The 20,708-nt window shown below is 45.0% G+C and overlaps 2 protein-coding genes across 4 annotated transcripts in view; both read left to right on the top strand.

Moving 5' to 3' along the window:
- The window catches only part of USP3 (ubiquitin specific peptidase 3), a 106,824-nt gene extending 94,722 nt beyond the window's left edge, over positions 1 to 12,102 (top strand). For all 3 annotated transcript variants that reach the window (XM_043555224.1, XM_043555222.1, XM_043555225.1), the window contains 4 exons: positions 4,451 to 4,569; positions 5,794 to 5,907; positions 6,048 to 6,115; positions 8,359 to 12,102. In XM_043555224.1, the coding sequence (XP_043411159.1) occupies positions 4,451 to 4,569; positions 5,794 to 5,907; positions 6,048 to 6,115; positions 8,359 to 8,524 (467 nt within the window). In that variant the 3' untranslated portion in view covers positions 8,525 to 12,102. The remainder of the gene's footprint in view (positions 1 to 4,450; positions 4,570 to 5,793; positions 5,908 to 6,047; positions 6,116 to 8,358) is intronic.
- A 1,445-nt stretch (positions 12,103 to 13,547) lies between these two features.
- Positions 13,548 to 19,438, top strand: FBXL22 (F-box and leucine rich repeat protein 22). Its single transcript, XM_043555226.1, has 2 exons — positions 13,548 to 15,252; positions 18,344 to 19,438. The coding sequence occupies exons 1-2, from the start codon at positions 14,918 to 14,920 to the stop codon at positions 18,678 to 18,680; spliced, it is 672 nt and encodes a 223-aa protein (XP_043411161.1). The 5' UTR covers positions 13,548 to 14,917; the 3' UTR covers positions 18,681 to 19,438.
- The last annotated feature ends 1,270 nt before the right edge of the window (positions 19,439 to 20,708 follow it).

The following is a 20,708-nucleotide window of genomic DNA, read 5'->3' as shown; positions in this document are numbered from 1 at the left end:
GAGGGAGAGAGAGAATTCCAAGCAGGCTCCTTCCTGTTAGCACAGAGCCCATCGTGGGGCTTGATCCCACAAACCCTAAGATCATGACCTGAGCTGAAATCAAAAGTTGGACACTTAACAAGCCCAGGAGCCCCTTCCTTGTGATTTTTTAAAATAACATTTTCCTTTTTCTTACTTTACTGTAAGAGTATCATATATAATATATATAACATACAAAATATGTGTCAATTGTGTTATTAGGATTCTGGTTAACAATAGCCTATCAGTAGTTAAGTTTTGAGGGAGTCAAAAGCCATATATGGATTTTTTTTTAATACATGGATTTTCAGCTGCACAGGGTATCAATGCCCTGAATCTCTGTGTTGTTCAAGGGTCAACTGTACACTAAAGGTTCATATACCATAATCAGGTAGGATTTGTTCCAGGGATGCAGGGAAGGTTTAACATCTGCAAGGTAGTCAGTGTTATACAACACATTACAAAATGAAGGATAACAATTCTATGGTTATCTCAGTAGATGCATAAAAAGCATTTGGCAAAATTCAACACCCATTTATGATAAAAATTCTTAAAGTGGATATAGAGGGTACTTTCCTCAACATAGTAAAGACCATATAGGACAAGCCCACAGCCTAACATAATACTGAATGGTGAAAGCTGCAAGCCTTTCCCCAGAGCAGAGAATAAAACAGGGATGTCCATTTTCACCACTTCTATTCAATATAGTATTGAAAATCGTCACCAGAGCAATTAGGCAAGGGAAAAAAAAAGGCATCCTATTTCAAAGATGACACAGAATTATATATAGAAAAACCCTTAAGATTCCACCAAAAAGCATATTCAAGTTTTAGCATCAAAATCATTATAGCAAAAAACTATTGCAATTTATACACTAATAATGAACTGTCAGAAAGATAAAATAGTCCCTTTACAGTTGCATCAGAAAGAATACCTAAGAATAAATTTAACTGAGGTAAAAGACCTGTACAATGAAAACTGTAAGAATGAAGAAAGAAATTAAAGGATACAAATAAATGGAAAGATATACCATGCCCATGGATTGGGATAATTAATGTTGTTAAAGTGTTCATATTAACCCTAAGCAATCCCCAGATTCACTGCAACCCCCATAAAAATTCCAATGGTATTTTTCACAGTAGAATAAATAATCCTAAGATTTGTGTGGAACCACAAAAGACCCCAGATAGCCAAAGAAGTCCTGAGAAAGAAGAAGGCAGGAGGCATCACACGCCTTGATTTTTTTTTTTTTTTTTAGGTTTAGTCATTTGTTTTGACAGACAGAGAGTGGGAGAGCAGGAGAATCCCAAGCAGGCTCCACAGTGCCATCATGGAGCCCGATGCGGGGCTCAAACTCACAAACTATGATATCATGACTTGAGCTGAAACCAAGAGTCATATGCTCAACCAACTGAGCCACCCAGGTGCCCCACACTCCTTGCTTTTAAACTAAATTACAAAACTATAGCAGATCAAAACAGTATGGTTTTGGCATAGAAACAGACATATTTATCAGTGGGACAGAATAGAGAATCCAAAAATAAGTCCATACATACATGGTCAGTTTACAACAAAGGAGCCAAGAATATACAAGGGAAAGGATGGTCTCTTCAATAAATGATGTTGGGAAAACTGGACAGTCACATGCACAAGAGTGAAAGTGGACTACTTTTTTTAACTCAAAATGGTTTGAAGACTGGAGCCTAGGACCTGAAACCATGAAAATCCTAGAAGAAAACATAGGAGGTAAGTTCCTTGACATAGGTCTTGGCAGTGACTTTTTGAATCTGTTTCCATAAGCAAAGGCAACAAAAGGGAAAATAAGTAAGAGGGATTACTTCAGAGGTGCCCGGGTGGCTCAGATGGTTAAGCATTTGAGTCTCGATCTTATCTTAGGTCTTCATCTCAGGGCCATGAGTTCAAGCCCTGCATTGGGCTCCACACTGGGCTTGAAGCCTACTTAGAAGAAGAGGAATAACTTCAAACCAAAAAGCTTCTGGACAGTAAAGGAAATAAGATAAGAAGGCAACCTACTGAATGGGAGAAAATGTTTGCAAATAATATTTGGTAAGGGGTTAATATCCAGAATATATAAAGAACTCATATAATTCAATAGCAAAACAACAACAAAACAACAACCAGTTCCTTTTAAAAAATGGGCAGAAGATCCTAATAGACATTTTTCCAAAGATAACATACAGATGGCCAACAGGTATATGAAAAGATGCTCTACGTCACTAATAATCAGAGAAATGCAGATGAAAACCACAATGAAGTATCACCTCACAACTGTCAGAATGGCTGTTATCAAAAATATAAGAAATAACGTGTCGGCAGAGATGTGGAGTACACTCTGGTCAAAATGTGTATTGGTGTAGCCACTATGGAAAACAGTATGGAGGTTCCTCAAAAAATTAAAGTAGAACTACCAGATGACGCAGCAATTCCACTTCTGGGTGTTTTACCAAAGAAAATGAATATACTAACTTGAAAAGATATAAATGATCCCCATGTTCATTGCAGCATTATTTACAATAATCAAGATATAGAAGCAACTGTTACATGAATGGATAAAGACAACATATTTATACAATGGAATATTTCAGCCATAAAGAATGAAATCTTGCTTGCCATTTACAACAACATGGATGGAACTCAAGGGCATTATGCTAAGTTAAACAAGTCAGAGAAAGACAAATACCTTATGATCTCACTTCTATGTGAAATCTAAAAAAAAACAAAAACAAAAAAAAACAACAAACCAAACCAACAACAAAAAATCCAAGCTCATAGATAACAGAAAAGAAATTGGTAGTTACCAGAGGTGAGGGATGGAGGGTGGGCAAAATGGGTGAAGGGGATCAAAAAGTAGAAACTTGCAGTTAGTAAGTCATTGGGATACAATTTGAGCATGTTGACTACAGTTAATAATACTGTATTGTATGTTTAAAAGTTGCTAAGAGAAATCAGAAGTTCTCACCACAGGAAAAAAAAATTAAACTATGTTACATATGGTGATGGATATTAATTAGACTTATTGTGGTGATCATTTCACAGTACAAATATTGAATTATGTTGTGCAGCTGAAAATAATATGTGCCAGTTATACCTCAAAAAAATCCCACAAAGAATGCATGGTCCCCTTTTCCACACATTGGCCCATGCACTCCCAGGCTCTTACTTATACTGTCTCATGGAAGCCAGCATGGACTATGACCTGAAAACTCTTGAGTACAGAGACCAGTGTCCCTTTTCCTTATATAGATAGGTTTGTGCTTGCTACCCAACTTTTCAAACATTATATTGTTTAAAGATGCATATGTTCATATATGTGGTCTAGAGAGGCAAGCAAAAAGACAGTACAGAATTCAGGATAATGGCTATTTCTAGGGGGAAATACGGGGTTTGTGAGTGGGAAGATACAGGAAACTCCTAGCAGGGCTCCCACACATGGCCATTTAGGTCGTTCACTGCAGAACTCTAGGGGAAGCCGTATATATACATAAAGTCTGGCTCCTCCAGTACTAGAGAGAATCCATTTTTTTTTTTACCTGAGGGCTGGGTACAGGCATTCATATTCTTCTCTAAAAAGAATATTATTTCTCTACAGAACAATACATACCTTACTGATTACAATAGGAGTTGGCAAACTTTTCCTATAAAAGGCCAGATATAAATATGTTAGGCATTATGGCACAGAAGTTCTGCATCCCAACTACTTAACTCTGCTGTTAAGTGTACAAGCAGTTACAGATGATATATAAATGAGTGGGTGTGTCTGTGTTCCAAGAAAACTTTATTTACAAAACCAACTAGCTGGATTTGGCTTGGGGCTGCAGTACACCAAACCCCAGATTACACAGTTAAACCTTTAAAAGAAAAAAAAAAACTATCTGTGGTTTGTCTAGTGGATTCAGAGTAGAGCCTGGAACAAAGGATTCACTGGAGGTATAGTAGGAAGGTCAGTAATGTCGTTTCCTGCAATCCATGTTTTTAAGTAAGTTATGACTGAAAATGTTGGATCTGACTTTGTCCAACTATAATGTAAGACATTGAGAGAAAGTTGCTCCTCAAACTTGGATTTAAGGAAACCATTTTCATCAAAATGATCCAGACTAATTCTTCATTAAAAACAACAAACCCAATAACCGTATCACCTGTCGTTAACTGATCACTACCAGATGTCAGACATGATGGCCAGGAACTTCACATGTTATTTTCCTCACAGCAGTTCTTCAAAGTGGGTTTGTTTGGGGTTTTTTGGTATCCATTTTGCAACAAAGAAAGGCTGACTTTTCCAAGGTCACAAAGCTAATAAAGTTGAGATTTGAGCCATAGTTGTCCAGCTTCAAAGTTCAGTCTGTTTTCTACAACACACTGTCTCTATAGAAGGCTTTCTGTTTTAATGTCGCCAAAATCAATTTGGTTTTAGATTGTCTTCGCAGTTTTACTGACTTAGAAGAACTCGATGAGACAGAGTTATATATGTGCCACAAATGCAAAAAGAAACAAAAATCCACTAAAAAGTTTTGGATTCAGAAACTACCCAAGGTAAGCATGGAGTTTCAAATTATGCAATTTTGAGGGGAAAAATGTTTATGATTGATGAGAAGACAAATTATTTTTGTAACTTTAGCCTATGTGATCTATTCTATATTGGTCTCTAGAGTTTTCAGCAAGAGGTAAATAAACCCTTTGAGAATGTATAATTAATGTGTCCTGATCACAATTTCCAGTATGTGGAGAGGATGGTTTCCTATCACACCACTGCTAAGCAGCCAGCTGGGTGTCCTACAATTCAGTGCAACTCTGACACTGTCAAAGCCGGTGATAGTGATCAGATTCCACAGGTTCAGGGCTCAGTCCCATAAGACTACCTCTGCTTCAGAAGCCCAGCAAATGCAGCTTGTTACTTTATGCTTCTGCCCAACAGGCTAGACATGTATATGAGGAGATGCATAGGGCAGGGTCCTGAACAGAGGAGCTTCTGTCCTTGTGGAGTTTGGGCCTGGCACAGTAGCACTTTGCAGTGTTTTGGTTCCCCATCTGGAAGCTCTCCAAACCTCTCCTTTAGGATTTTTATGGAGCCTTCATTACATAGGCATGGCTGATTAAGTCATTGGCTGTTGGCAGTTGTTCAACTTTCAGCCCCTCTGTCCTACCTGGAGAGTTGGGTAGGGGAGACTGAAAGTTCCAATTCTGTAATCACATGGTTGGACCCCTGGCAACCACGCCCGATCCTTTGAGGCGGTCAACAAGTTCCCTTATTGGCATAACAAAGACACCTATATGGCCATCCCTTTGGAAATTCTAACAGTTTAGGAGCTGTGTGGAAATACATATATAATATATATACTATATAAGTCTAATTAAATATATAACATTATATAAAGTATATATAATTATTTTAGAAAATACATAGTGTATATATATAATATATATATGTATATAATATATATATATATGTGTGTATTAGGTCTTAACCCCCTTTCCATACAGCTCCTAAACCCTTAGCATATATATTTTCTAGTTTTTATTTCCAGTCAGTTAACTACAGTGTTGTATTAATTTCAGGTGTTATATTTATTATAAATCACAATATCATAATAAGGTATGTGGAAGAAAGTACTATCAAGGTTCAAAAAAGAAAAAAAAAACTGATAGGCCACCTAAAATATTACTGAGAGGTATTAGTACCAAGTAGCTAATTTTACTGAAAGGGAAATTAGGTGTTTTTGTTTTTTTTTACAATCTTTGTCCTTATCTCTCATCCAGGTACTATGCTTACATCTGAAACGATTTCACTGGACTGCATATTTAAGAAACAAAGTTGATACCTATGTAGAATTTCCATTGAGAGGCCTAGACATGAAATGCTACTTACTAGAGGTATGGTAAATTAATTACCTTTGCTAGGAGGTGCTAAGATGGCTTTTCAGTAAAATTAAGTCTTTACATTGATAGGAGCTAGGGTGTCATTGACCCCTGCTCCTAACTCAGTCCTGGATGTCTTCTCCCTTGTTCTATAGCCTGAGAACAGTGGCCCGGAGAGCTGCCTGTATGACCTTGCTGCTGTGGTGGTGCACCATGGTTCTGGGTAAGTGTGTCAGTGGCTTTTCTTATGGTTGGTTTTCAAAAAGCACAGCAAAGGGGCACCTTGGTGGCTCAGTCAGTTAAGCTTCCAGCCTCAGCTCAGGTCATGATCTCACAGTTTGTGGGTTCGAGCCCCGCGTCAGGGTGTATGCTGACAGCTCAGAGCCTGGAGCCTGCTTCTGATTCTGTGTCTCCCTTTCTCTCTGCCCCTTCCCCACTCACACTCTGTCTCTGTCTCAAAAAATAAGTAAACGCTAAAAAAAATAAATAAATAAAAAGCACAGCGAAGACCTGCAATTTTGCACCACTCTTGATCATTCTCCATCAACTCCTTAAAAATGGTTTCAGATACATAACACAGGTGAGGTAGAACTTTCTTTCAGTCGTGGTGTCAAAGAATGTTCTGGAGAGGATGTTGTGAAGTTAGAAGAAAAGGCACATGAAAGCAAAATGGAGAAGGGTTCATTTGAGCTCAGCATTGAGAACCTATTTGTCCACAAAATCCTCAGTAGGCTTTACTCTAAAGTTGTTTATTTCCTTTGCCATTTGACTTTTAAATTGGGGGAAAATGGGAAATTATTTGGAGTAACTTACTTCATATCATCTGTTTAAAGATTTTTTTATTTTATTGAATAGTTTTTTTCTGGTAATTTTGTTATTAGTTTATGCTTTCTGATTCCTTGAGAATGGCTATTTTACTTTTAAACATGGACAAACCCCTATCCGTGTTGAGAACCCTTTTCCCTCAGAACTTTGTAGACATTGCTCCCTTGACTTCATCATTCCAGGGCCAAGTCCACTACAGGTCTGATTCTCATCTCTTTATAGGCAACCTTTTTTTACTTACTGGAAGGTTGTAGGATCCTCTCTCTTCAGATTTAAGAAATTATAGTAGATGTATTCCTGTTAGTAGTTGATAGGGACACTCTTTGGTGTCCTCAGCTCATGAAAATATTGTTTGTTCCACCCCATTCTCTCCCTGTTACGTGTGTGGCAATCCCTCCGTATCTGCAAAGATACGTTCCAAGACTCCCAACTGGATGCTTACAATCATAGTAACAAATCCTATATATACACTTTATTTTTTCATGTACATACAGACATACCTATGATAGCTTAATTTATAAACAATTATAATATTAATTATAATTGTGACAGTGTTAGGCTTCTCTTGACCTTTGGACAATATATTAGAAAGCATCATCTCTTGGACCGCAGCTGACTGTGGTAAACTGAACCGTGGAAAGGGAAACTGAGGACAAGGGGTGACTATTATATAGTGAATTTTCTGGTTCTTTTCCACATTTTAACCATTGTTTAATGATTTCCATCTCTGTTTCTTAAGACTGCCATGGCCTATTTTTCCAAATCACCAATTTGGATTTCATCTGTACCCAAATTGAAGATGTCATTTTTAATACCATGGCAATACCATTTTTCTGGTAACTCCTTTTCCTAACAAACATTTTTGTTTTATGGTTGCGCTATCTTTTTTAAACCATTGTATTCATAAGAATTTTTAAAGCTCTTTGGTTTTCTGCATTAAATTTGTTAGTGGTTAATTGCTTGTTCTTCCCAGTACTTTTCTTTCATACTATGTCCCCACCGCTGCCCCCCCAAGGGTTTGATGATTTGGGGCTATTTAGAATCCTAATAGATGATGAGATTATTATTGATAAATGGTAAGGGTTTCTCTAGCATTTACGAAAAGTGTCTGTTCTACCTGAGGCTTTTCTCTCACCTGGGAGGGCTGACTATAGGGCTGACTGTATGGCTGAGTGGGTGGGTCATGCTGAAAGAGAAAAGCCTTTTCCTGGAGGCAGATTACTTTCTTAAGCTCAGGTTTTTTCCAAGGCTGTGATGGAAATCTGTTCCTCACTTTTCCATGTGTCCATAAGCCTAGACCCATGCTTGTTAGGTTGAGCTCCTTGGCCCCTTTGGTGTTTCCATTAACCCAGTGCTATGTGAACACTGCTTTTCCTTGATGTAGAACATCTTCAGTTCCTGCTCATTCAATGGCCCTCTTCCCTCTATTTCCAATGCCTGCACATTCATTGTTACTTCCTTGAGTTTTGAGGAACATACACACGAGTTTTGTCCGCCATCTTAAACCACAAGTCCCTAGGGCTTATTCTTTATTACAATATTTATAATTTATTGCATATCTAACAGATTATATGATGGCACAGATCCTTCTGTTATTTCTGTAGTCCTTTTCTTTCATTTTTTTTTTACGTTTCCTTATAGGGTCGGTTCTGGACATTACACAGCATATGCAACTCATGAAGGTCGCTGGTTCCATTTCAATGACAGTACTGTAACGCTGACTGATGAAGACACCGTTGTGAAGGCAAAGGCCTACATCCTTTTTTATGTGGAACGCCAGGCCAAAGCTGGATCAGATAAACTTTAATACCTCCTTTAAATCATTATTTGTCAACTATACCGGACAAACATTTCCAGTTTTCCGTAAATACTTGATCCGAGATTTAATTTCATTATGCACTTTTCAATTTCCTATTTTTGGTTTAGTTTTGTCAATGGTAGTGACATATTAAACATGGGCACCAACTAATTTTTTTTTTAGTTCTACCAGAAAACCTCAGCAGATACTTTGATTTGCTGCTTTAGTTGTAATAATTGTTTTTATATGTAGTTTCAAGAACTTAGTTCTATTTGACTTTTTTTATATTAATGTTTTCAATTCTCACTTTGAGGCACATTTACATCAATGCTTTGTTACTGTCACATGCTGAAAGCAAGATATGTTCCTGATTGCGAAGAGCAGAACTGCCTGCTGCCTTTCACAGCTGTAATGGGAGATCAGGTGGACTCGAAATCCAGGATCATGTGTGCACATCATTTGTGGCCCACAAGATTTCAGTGACTGTCAGTAATCTTTCTTTTCGATTGTAAGAGGTAACTGGGAGAGCATCATTAAGTAGACCAGGTGATTGCTGCTCTTGGTATCTCTCAAGGCTGCTGCTTATCAGCACTGATTAAATAAATTTGTTGGATCACTTGTACCTGTACTGCAAATTCAAGAATTAGTCCTTTGAAGTTTTATTTTGTTTCGGGGTTATTTTTTGCTTGCGTGTGTTTTCATGGAGAGAAGAGTACAGCAAAGTCCAGATAAGACCAGATACATTTAGTGTTTAAAAATGTCTGTGACTCAGCTACACGGTATAGATACTGTCAGGTGAGGAGACCACAGCTTGTTTGCCTTTAGAACCAGACTCTAGTTCCCCCACTGTCTGTGGTGCTGGATGGAAGGAACTACCTGTCCACTTTTGCCTTATTTCTTGCTTGGCCATCTCAAGTTGAGATGCTGACCTCCAGAGCTGATTTGACCATCACCTACACTTCCCAGAAGGAAATTTGAGTCTTTGCTACTTTGGGTTTTAACAACTCCTACTGGCCTATCCTGATAGCAGAGCAAGCTGAAAATATTCTCACTGTGAACAGAGTTTCTATTCTTGAGTTTAGCAGTCTTGGTTTTAAAACTGTGTTCAAGAAACATAGGTACAGGCTCCATTAAGATTTAACTCAAATTGAAATTTGGAACCAGAATTCCATCTAAGAAAGGTAATTGTGATTTCTGCAAGTGTTCCAGGTTAGTTTGTTGATTTCGGGGTGGGGTGGGGGGCAGTGGCAGCACTGATGAAGGAATCAGAGAAAGGGACTCCCAGAGAGGGTTGCACCTTAGGACTAGGCACTGTTTTCAGGTTCATCTCTCATTCCAGCCTTTATTTTCTTCTCAAGTGTCTACAAGTCACAAGGGGCAGAATGTATTTCATGTTAAGCCAACCTACCAGACTTTTTGGTAATCTTGTTTTTTTCTATTAAAAGAAAAAACTGTCAAGTTTTAAGTGCATGAATGTAAAATAAAGTCTAACAGCTGTCCTCAGGGTGGATATTTGAAGTTGCAAGAGAAGATGTGGCTCCATTTCAGTTATTAGCTAGGTATATCTCCTATTCTCTCAGAGCAAAAATCAGCTGCTCAACACTTTAACATGGCCAGGAGAAAACTGCAATTGTGTCTAAACTTGTACTATCCACTATGGTGGTCACCAGTTATATGTGGTTAAATTTTAATTAAAATTAAATTTAGGGGCACGTGGGTGGCTCAGAAGGTTAAATGTTCAACTTTGGCTCAGGTCATGATCTCTTGGTTCCTGAGTTCGAGCCCCACATTAGATTCTGTGCTGACAGCTCAGAGCCTGGAGCCTGCTTCGGATTCTGTATCTCCTCTCTCTCTCTGCCCCTCCCATCCCCCCCCCCTCAAAAATAAACATTATATATATTTTTCAATTAAATTTCAAACTCACTTCTTTGTCACACAAACCACATTCCAAGGGCTCAGCAGCCATGTGTGGCATAGGACTGCTTAGGTCTAGGGCAGTTCTCTTAGATAGCAGTGGTCTAAATTTTCACTCCAGAGAAAAAAGCTTTGCCTTTATGTTTAGGTCTGACACCTTAGAGTCTAGGAAGATAATTAAGAGGGCAACATATATTTTAAATAGTTTAAACTTCTAAATTACATTAGGTTGAACCATAGGAAGTTTGTGGTATTTGCTTTTTTGATCTACTAAAGTGAAAGTTTCACATAATTTGACCTATTAATATATTAACACCACATGTAATTGAACTTGGAATGTGCATCTTCTTTGATTTTTGTTCAGTATCTCCTATGAATTCAGGCTCTTTCACTGAGATGGTATATAGCTGTGACTTCTAACATTTGCACTTAGATTATTCCCTCTTAATGGGCAGCTGCTATGACTTCAACAATAAAGCCTTGGGCAGTGTTGATGTTGGTGGAGAAAAACTGTCTTTTCGTACCAAAAGGAACTTAGTGACAGCCAGACTGCTTTGCTGGGGGAAGGTGGTCCTTAGACAGGTAACATCATTGGCTTAAGAGATGGACACATTTCCTCTTTGAATTTTTAGAGTATTTTTAGTGCTTGATTTTACTTAAGCAGAATGTTTGAATGGTGTTATGAAGGAAGGCTGTTTGGAAAAGTGATTGGATCCATTTGAACTGTGCATTTGAACACCAGTGATGTAAATGTGCCTATTCGTATTTACAAAATTTAACTGTGTAGCCTTATCACACCTATTTTAAAAGCTGATCTTTGTGTGCTCTTCAGGGCTTTCCCCTTGTGCCATGTCGTCTGTGTGTGTGTGGCTTCTCGCGCAGAGAGCTTATGCTGAGGCGGTGCCTCATGCTGTCACACCTCTCCCCTGGAACAAGAAAACTTCCTCAGAAGTCCTCCCACACAGGTGGGTGATAGAAACAGTTTGTGGCAACACAAATCTCTCTCCATGGTGGAGAAACCTTTGCTTATCCACTGTATTCTACTCAGTGTCTAGTGATGACAAATGTAATAGAATTAAACCAGTCAAGTGTACACGCCCCGGTCAAGTGTTAAATGTGTATCTCACCTGGGGAACCTACTCAGCAGCTTGGTTCTGCAGTTGGGGACATCTTTATTTCTTAACAGCCAAACCTCTTTCATTGGTTTAGTGTACATAAGTCTATTTAGATACGCTTCTCCCACTTCGGCCCCCAGCGTCCCCTAAACTCCCTCATGTACCCTGTGGCTCAAGTGGCCTCTTCACTCAGGCCCTGAAAAGGCTCGTGAGCCGTCTGTTTCTGCGGCCAGGGCACCGGTCCCAGGGGACTGGGGTGTAGCCACAGGAACGGGCTGCGGTGCAGGAAGAGGCAGCCACGTGGTGGGTCATGCTGGAGGGCAAGGTCTCCGCATCGCCTCGCGGGTCTGAGCATGATGGACTCCAGAGCGCCCTGCCCTCCGCCGGTGCTGGTTGTGTCTGATGTGACCGTTTGCCGCGAAAGCCTCGTTTGTGTGATGCGAGAGGGTTAACTGTGCAAGTGACTAATTTCATTTATGTTGTAATCACATCCCTTTTCTGCTTCACCAACCTGAACTGTTTTATGGATGAACGTATCATTAAATTTCTGGTCTCTTTCCTCTTGGCTATTATTTCTGAGCTCCTTTCATGGGAGCCAAGGAAGTAATGGTGCACTTGCTCCAGCCATGGGCCTTGTCAGTCAGTCAGCAGTTTGCTTCTCAACCCTCCCTATCTGGGGCTGCCAGAGTACAGAGGCCGGGATGGAGTGACTTGCAGGGACAGGTAGTGGCGGGAAGGGACACCCTGGCACCTGCAGTCAGGTGCTGGAGGAGCAGCCCGTGTGCACCAGAGCGAAGTGAGATCACCCTGCCTCTCCTGGCACAGCTCATCTTATCAGGTGCCGTCTGCTTGCCTCCTTCAGAGCTAGACCCCACCCTGAGGAACTGGCTTTTGGGCTCTGAGCAAAGGATGTTTCTTGGTCACCTTTTAAATAAAGTAAGACAGGCAAATAAAGTGCCACTGTTAAGAAATAAACATTCTGGTTTTCAGTAAGCTCATATATATATATATATATATATATATACACACACACACACACACATACACACACGACCCCTCTGCCCCCATGGTCCCTGGAGAATGAAAACACAAGAACCATCCCCCTCTCCCCCGTCCACATCCCTCCTTTTTCCCTCTTACTTATTGGCCTGCTCCTGTCAGTCTTCCACCTTTGGAGACAGAGGTGCCGGAAGCGCACATGGTTTTGCCTCCAGCTCCCATAGGCAGCTGTGCTGGTCAGAGGCTTACAGGCCAACTGGGAGCAGCAGTTGTCAACAGCACCCTGGCGGTCCAGACCCTCCCTGCAGGCGCGCCTGCCTCCATGGGCCCACCCCCTGTTCCGGCATATTCCTCCCCTCCCCCAGGCTCTGAACGTTAGCCCTGCCAGCCTGGAACTGTTCCAGCAGGGTCGCAGGACTCTGTGGATGCCACAACAGACCACAAGGACTTGCCAGTGGCCAACCTTTTAAGAAGTTCAAAGAACCACCTATTTCTAAGAGGTCAGCCCTCTGAAAAGTACTGGTTTGGAAAGGAACTGGGAGGGAAAGTGGAGATCGTAAGGCTTTCTATTAAAACCCAGCCGAGCATACCGTTAGACTGGCTAAGTGCAACCAGAGCCAAAGAGGGGCCGTGGCTGTCAGCTGTACTTGTGAACCATTAAAATGGTTAGTCTGGAACATTAGCTGTGACTAGTGACCCTTTCCTTGAGAAATGCTTCTTTTAGCTGTCTCTTGGTGTATGTTTTTAAGAAAAGTCACCCCTTCCACTTCGCCTTGGCCGTGCTGGGGTAACCAAGCACATGGGACCGCTAAGTCTGGTGTCTCAGAGGTTTCCTTAGCTGAATTATGGTTTGTTTTGTTTGGGGTTTATTTCCCAGAGAGAGTGGTGGGCTCCAGGGGGGGCAGAGAGAAGGGGACAGAGGATCCGAAGTGGGCTCTGTGCCAACAGCAGCGAGCCTAGTGCAGGGCTCGAACTCATAAACTGCGAGATCATGACCTGAGCCGAAGTCAGTCAACTGACTGAGCCACCCAGGCGCCCCTGCATCATGCTTATTTCAAACGCAAAGCTGCACCAGGAATGACTAAGCCTTAGTCTGCATTCATCTGCATTATAGCCACACAACTGGACACCTAGTATCCCCTTATGTCCAATTCCAATCAAATGGGAGAATGAACAAAGCTAACTTCTTAGATGGTGTTCCCTGGAGCAGAGAAATATCTGGTTCATGCCTCATGAGGCAGCATGCAGCCTTTGGCCTCTTCCCCCAAACAAACTAACAGAGGGGCATACAATGCCGGTAATTCACAATAGCAGAATACAGTAGGATCCGGGGGGAGTGGGAGTGGAGTATTAAAAAATAGATCCACGTACTGAGAAATCTAAATTACGTCAGGAAAGGAGAACTTAAGGGATGATGCCTCCAGGCAGCCTGCCTAGGCTCAGGGGCCCGGTTATGAAGGCATTCACAAAGAGGATGGTGTGTGGCTGGCTTAAAGGGCAAGCTTAGGCTAAAATACTTAGAATTGTTTCAGGCAGTTTTGTACTAAGAGCTACCTCATCCATCCTGACATTTTGGGAAATACAGACGAGATACAGCAGGGCTCTTAGCCGGAAAAATAGGAAGATGTAAAGCCAGGTAAACTGAAGCTTAAAAGGTTCCACAAATACACACAGAAGAACCTTGACAGCTAAGCTACTTGAGGGGAAGCTTTGCGACACAACTCAAGGTAAAAACAGCCAGCTGGGAGGCCAAGGCAGTCCAGTCGCCTGGTGGAGGGTAGCAGGATTTGAAGGTGGTCCAGCCTGGCCTGCAAAACTCACAGGAAAGGGGGCATTACCCATGGCTTCACCTTCCCCCTCTGCACACAGAACTGTCACCCTTAGCTCTCTAGACAACAGGCTGCTTCCTACTAAGTCAAACAGAAGACTCCTATTGATACACTAGAAAATGAAAACACAATTTATAATTAGGGTCTCTCCCAGTGAGCGGAGACTGCAGGCCTAGACAGGTGGTCTGGCAGTCCACCCTCCAATGAAAGTGCCTTGGGAAGAGCCAAGAGAGCTCTCTGCTAAGCACCACTGTCAGCTAAAAGGGAAAGAAATCCCTTTTAAGGAAGCTATTTAACTTCAATAGCCTGCTTTTCTGCCAGGATTTTCAATTCCTCTGAACATAAGCCGAACCACAGACTGCTACACGTATGTCTGGATCTTGGCTTCCCCCCCGCTCCGTTCTCAGAGCTTCAGCACCAGTTGTTAGCCAAAAATAAACACCATTCCTCAACCATATATGTCCACCAGCCCAGAGCGGGGGAGGAGGAGCAGGAGGTAGGGCAGGTCCCCGGGCTCCGGCCACACACTGTGGCTGCTGCACGCCATGCATCTCACCCAGCTCAACCGGGAGTGCCTGCTGCACCTCTTCTCCTTCCTGGACAAGGACAGCAGGAAGAACCTTGCCAGGACCTGCCCCCAGCTCCAGGACGTGTTTGAGGACCCCACACTCTGGCCCCTGCTGCACTTTCACTCCCTCGTAGAACTCAAGAAGGACAACTTCCTGCTGAGCCCAGCCCTCAGGAGCCTCTCCATCTGCTGGTACTCTAGTCGCGTGCAGGTGTGCAGTATTGAGGACTGGCTCAAGAGCGCCTTCCAGAGGACCATCTGCAGCCGGCATGAGAGTCTGGTCAATGATTTCCTCTTCCAGGTGTGCGACAGGTAGGCCACCTCCTGAGCAGAGCTGGCTTTGGTGGGGTCTGGATTCTAGAGCTCTAGGAGACTTCTGGGGGACAGGGAAGAACAAACCACAAGACCAAGATAGCTCCATTTGGGGGAGAATCTAACTAGGCCCAAGGCAGAATGTCCCAGCCTGTCCACAGCACAGTCCCCAGAGGATGATGAGTACAGTCGTGGGGATTCTCCTCCTCTTAGCCTCACAGGTCCTGGAGCTGCTTCTGCCACAAGGAGGAAGCATTCGGGCAGCTGTCTGCCCTGGCAGCCATTAAGACCTCAGGGGGTCTGGCTGGGCCTCTATTTTCAAGGTCAGGCCCTGGGAAAGGTTCTTAGACTCAGCTATTAGCTTCTGCCTCCACTCTTCCCCTAGCAAACAAACTCCAAGGTTTGTGACATGCAACTAAGGAAGGAGAGCAAGGGTGCTCTGGGTTAGTCGAACCAAGCCAGACTGCAGGGGGAGGAGGGGTGGTGGTATTGAAGAATGGTTTCCTCATTAGAAATTTACTAATCTCACTGTACCCCTAGGGAAGGGTGTTTTGGCCTATTTTTATAAATGAACAAATCAAAGCTCTGAGAGATCATGTGATTTGCCCATAGCCTAGGATTACTGGATTTTAGGAAAAAAAAAATGCAAGACATCCAGTTAAATTTGAATTTTAGACGAAATTAATTTGTTTAAATGTTTATTCATTTTTTGAAAGAGCGAGCTAGCGAGCATGAATGGGGGACGGGCAGAGAGACAGGGAGACACAGAATGCGAAGCAGGCTCCAGGCTCTGAGCTGTGAGCACAGAGCCCGAGGTGGGGCTGGAACTCAGGAACCACGAGATCATGACCTGAGCCAGTCGGAAGCTCAGCCGACTGAGCCACCCAGGCTGCCCCTAATTTTCTGATGTAAGTATGTCCCAAATACATCCTGTACTCATCCGTCAAGCCTACCATGGGTAGAGGCTGAGCCACAGGCAACCCTCCATGGTCTCACCCTCCTGCCTAAGGTAGCCCACACAAGCAGACTTCCGCTGCCAGCCTCTCTCTCAGCCTGTATTTACCAGTCCTGTCCTGACTTTGAGGAAGAGCACTCTTGGTTGGTAACACACTAGGCTCCGCCAGTTTGCTGCCACCCAGGTTTAAAAGCTGCTGTTTACTGGCAGCATGACAGGAATGAAAGCAAACAGTGTGGTGGCCCCGCCCTGCCTTTTTTTTAAGGCAGCAGGAAGAAAAGCCCATCTTGGCTAGGCCCTGCCGGGATGAGGCCATCTTGATGGGTTTAACAAGGCCCGGAAATCAGACTGGAGTGACATATAGGGGAGGGTCACGCCTGCTCTCAAGTTGTTCCATTCTTGCTGTAAGAGAGCTGACAAGGTAAGGATTAGGCCCCTCGTGGCACCATGTGGGTGCAGCAAGGGGCCCCAGTGACACAAAAAGAACAAAGGGCTTGGTGGTCAGGGTTCCGTGCGGAGTCTCCCCGCTCTGCTCCTGTCCAACCATGGGAGCCCAGCCCAAACATTTACACTCTCTCAACCTACTTTCTTGATCTTTAAAATGGGCTAAGTCACCTTTCTCACAGGCTAAGAGGATTAAATGACACAGTAGCACTGGCACACAGTGGATACTAATATCCACCAAATCTGGTTCTTTAAGCAATCGGCTCTTGGCAGGGAGAGACGGGAAAACAGGGAAGGATGGCAGGGAAGGAGTCTGCTTTCTCTGTTTTGTTCCTACAAGCAAGATTATTCTAAAGGTTCTTACAACAAAAGGGACCACTCACCATCTTTGTGGCTTAAACACCTAATCATCATAACCACCCTGAAGGTGATAATTTCTCCCGCTTGACAGATAAGGAGGACTAGCACAGCTCAGGCATTTGTCCTTGGTCAGAGCGCAAATAAGTTACAGGCAAGTTACCTGAGCCCTCATTCACACAACAGGGTGTAGACAGAAGATTGGATACGAAGACTAAAGAAGCCATGTGAACTTGGGGAGGTGGAATGGGCTCAGTGCCTGAAATGAGGTGGTGCCCAGTCTGGTACAGTCAGGGGGTTAAGGGAGAAGCTTATCAGGAAAGGGAAAGCCCCAGTCTAGACGCCAGCTCCTTCTGGCTACAGGGAGCCAAGGCCCCTGCCCACGAGACCGGTCCTTCTTGACTGCAAAGCTGTCTGGTTCTGTGTGCTCCCAGAAAAAGTGAGTTACAATTGCCTACAAAAGGCCCTAAGGCTCTTTACACCCCCCATCTCAATCTTCACTACAACCCCACCGGTAGGCATTATTCCCTTCCTGCTGTGCCTGCCCCACTTCCCCCAAGAAACTAAAGCTCAGTGAGTGGTTTAGCAAAGGTCACACCGCAAACAAGCCAAATCTAACTTCTGCTCAAGATTCTTCTCAGCAGCAGGTGCTGGTTAGGTTGAGGCAGAGGAGCCTCCAAACTGTGTAGAAGTGGCCCTGACTATACCCACTTCACTCTTGGTTCCTGACCTTTTCTAGGCTGGCATCCCAGTGGGCATGCAATAACTGTTTAGTTAACTGAGCTGAAACCCGGGCTCTAGAACCCAGAGCCAGGCACACTGGAAGAAATGTCCCGACCCCAGATTCACGGGTTGAACGTGCCTGTCTCTAAGCCACCCTACAGGAAACCCTTGTTCCCACCTGACCATCCTCCCAGGAGCATCAAGGCCTAAGTTTGAAGCTAGACTCGATTGGTCACCCAGCATCTCTTCTCTCACCCCAAAGCAAACAAGTCCGGAGAGAACCCAAGAACATCCAGAGTTGTCCACCTACAGCAGGACCAGGGGCGGCTCACGAGGCTGAAAGCCACACAGATTAAAGTTTGGTGGAATGGAGAGGTAGAAAGTAGGGGAAATGGGACAGAAGCCTTGGTTTTGATCCTGGCCGCGGCATCGCAGGCCAAGTTCCTTAAACTTGCTGAGTCCCTTTCCCTGTTTCCGTGCCCACAATATGCAGAGTCCCAGCGTTGTTAGGGGGCAACCTGGCCTGGGAGCTCCAGGACCGGGCGCGGCCCAGGGCAGACGCAAATCGCGACCCCGCGGGCCCCTCCCCGGGTCACTACGATCTCTCCGCAGGTGCCCCAACCTCGAGTCTGTCACGCTTTCAGGATGCGGCCATGTCACCGACGACTGCCTCGTGCGCCTACTGCGCTGCTGCCAGCACTTGCGTGCGCTGCGCCTGGAGAACTGCGCGCGCGTCACCAACCGCACGCTTGCTGCTGTGGCGACGCACGGGCGCGCGCTGCAGACCCTGCACGTGGACTTTTGCCGCAACGTGAGCGCGGCCGGCCTGCGCCGCCTGAGCGCCGCGTGCCCGCGCCTGGCGCTGCGAGCCGAGCACAGCGCGACGATGATCCCCGACCAGCTCCCCAGGGCGCCCGGCACTGCCCTTCGGAAGCTACTGCCGCGCTAGGCAGACGGCGCCGAGGCACGACACGCGGCCAAGGGCCGCCAGGCGGAAGGAGCAACCTGGTTTCCAGCCACAGCCCCTCCACCCCCCAGAGCGTTGTCACACCTCTGAAGCTCAGTTTCCCTGTCTGCAAAATTGGGACACTAATGCCTACCTCACATTAATGACGGTTTTACGCACAGGAGTGCAAGATTAACCGGATGCTGGGAAAACACTCGGATAGTTCTCACTAAACACCAGCACATTTCCCGACGCCCTTCTGCCCCAGGTCCTCAACCACACACTGCCTGCAGCAGCGGGACAGGCCTGCACCACGCATGGACTACAATCCCCGGCGGGGGCCGAAATACCCGCACGGGGAGGCGTGGCCACCGGGAGCTCTCCGGCATCGCGCAAGCGCCCTGAGAACGGGGGTGGGGCGACGTCCGCAGCCGGCGTCTCGTCCCGCACTACCTCTGCGGCTCCTGCTTCCCAGGAGCGTGGCCTCCGCGCAGCGCGAGCGGGCGGGAGAAGCGGGGGACCCGGGACTCACAGTCGGAGAGAGCCACCGAACCCGCCACCGCGGCCCTGTCGCCCGCACCTTTGCTCGGTGGCCGGGCGAGCCCGCTTGCCTTTCCCCAGCAGAGACCGCACACATAATTCTAGAAAATGCGCTGGTAAATGTGATTCTTTCATAAATAGCATATCCTTATTTTCTATGGTTATCTTATCACAAAGGCAGAAGAAATCGTTTGAAAAACCCTAAGTAAAGATTTGAAAACAAGAGCAGCAGCCCCGGTTAAGTCTCTTGATAATGAAACCAATTAGAAGCTGATACAAAGTTAGATTTTTACATGCTGGACTTGCTCAACATAGGCACACGCCTTGACTTAATTTCAGGGCTTTAGTCACTGATGTCTCACCTTTAGCCACAAAGTATAGGCTCTCGTCCAGGCAGCAGCCTCCGGGTCCCAGGTACACGGTGAAAACTTGGGTTAAGAGAGGAAGGCAGGGAGCCATGGGCCGGCGGGCAGGCGACGCTCACGCTCTGGCTCCGCCCACCACCAGCGGTTACCTAGGGCCTTTAGGCACTTGAGGCCAGGTGTTTCTTTTCTGGGAAAGAGGCTCTCCATCCCTACTCACGGTTGCCCAATATTGGGGAACCAGCGAGGAAATTCCATTCTCACGGAGCTTACCTTCTAGTAGAAGGGACAGTAATTGGTATATAAAAAGACAATAAAGCTACAGTGGCGGAAGGTGGGGAAGAAGCACCAGGGAAGGGGATGTCTGGCAACTGCTCGCGAAGGTTTGGGGAGAGGGAAGCTACTTAAAAGGGGTTGATCAATATAAGCCTGAGTGGCAGCATCTGAAACAAGAAGTGAGGGAGGGGGCCAAGCAGCACCTGGCAGGAAAATATTCCAGGTGGAGGGAATAGCCGGTGCAAGGCTCCAGACCAAGAGCAGAGCCCGTGGGTTAGGGGAGGCCCGGTGATTAGCGTGGCCGGAGCAGAGTGAGTGAGGAGGAAAGGTGAGCAGAAAAGGAGATCAGAGAAATAGGGATGTGGGCGGCCATTGGGGCCTCAGAGGTTATTGTGAACAGGAAATGAGAGCTGGAGGTCCCCCACCCAACCTACCCGCAGGAGCCAGGGCCCCAAGCAGAGATGATATACATGTAGGTGACTCTCAGGAGCTGAAATTTCTCCAGGCAGAACCTGTGGGCAGGCAAGCAGCAACCCAGCCCATCCCAACCCCTCCAGGGACTGCCAAAAAGGCCTCAGCTGCGCCTAGGCCCCCTTGTCTCGCCAGCGCTTAGCCCAGAAACAGGTGGGTAATTGCACTGAGGCCACACCTGGCATAGTTTCTTCACACCCTTGTGTAGGGAGAGCTGCCTCAGGCCACCAGCTACTCTGGAATGGGAGGGCCCCACTCCTCCGGGTGGGTAATTTTCCAGTTTACCCACCATAGCTCCGGACTCTAGCAGGAGGCCTTGCCGGCCTTTCCCCCACTCCTGCAAACAATGTTTAAAGATAGCTCAGGCTTCCATGGGGTTAAA

This window comes from Prionailurus bengalensis, chromosome B3 (genome assembly GCF_016509475.1).
Source record: "Prionailurus bengalensis isolate Pbe53 chromosome B3, Fcat_Pben_1.1_paternal_pri, whole genome shotgun sequence".
Lineage (NCBI taxonomy): Eukaryota > Metazoa > Chordata > Mammalia > Carnivora > Felidae > Prionailurus > Prionailurus bengalensis.
Note: the sequence above shows the minus strand (reverse complement) of the source record. Positions and strands in the feature narration are given on the sequence as shown.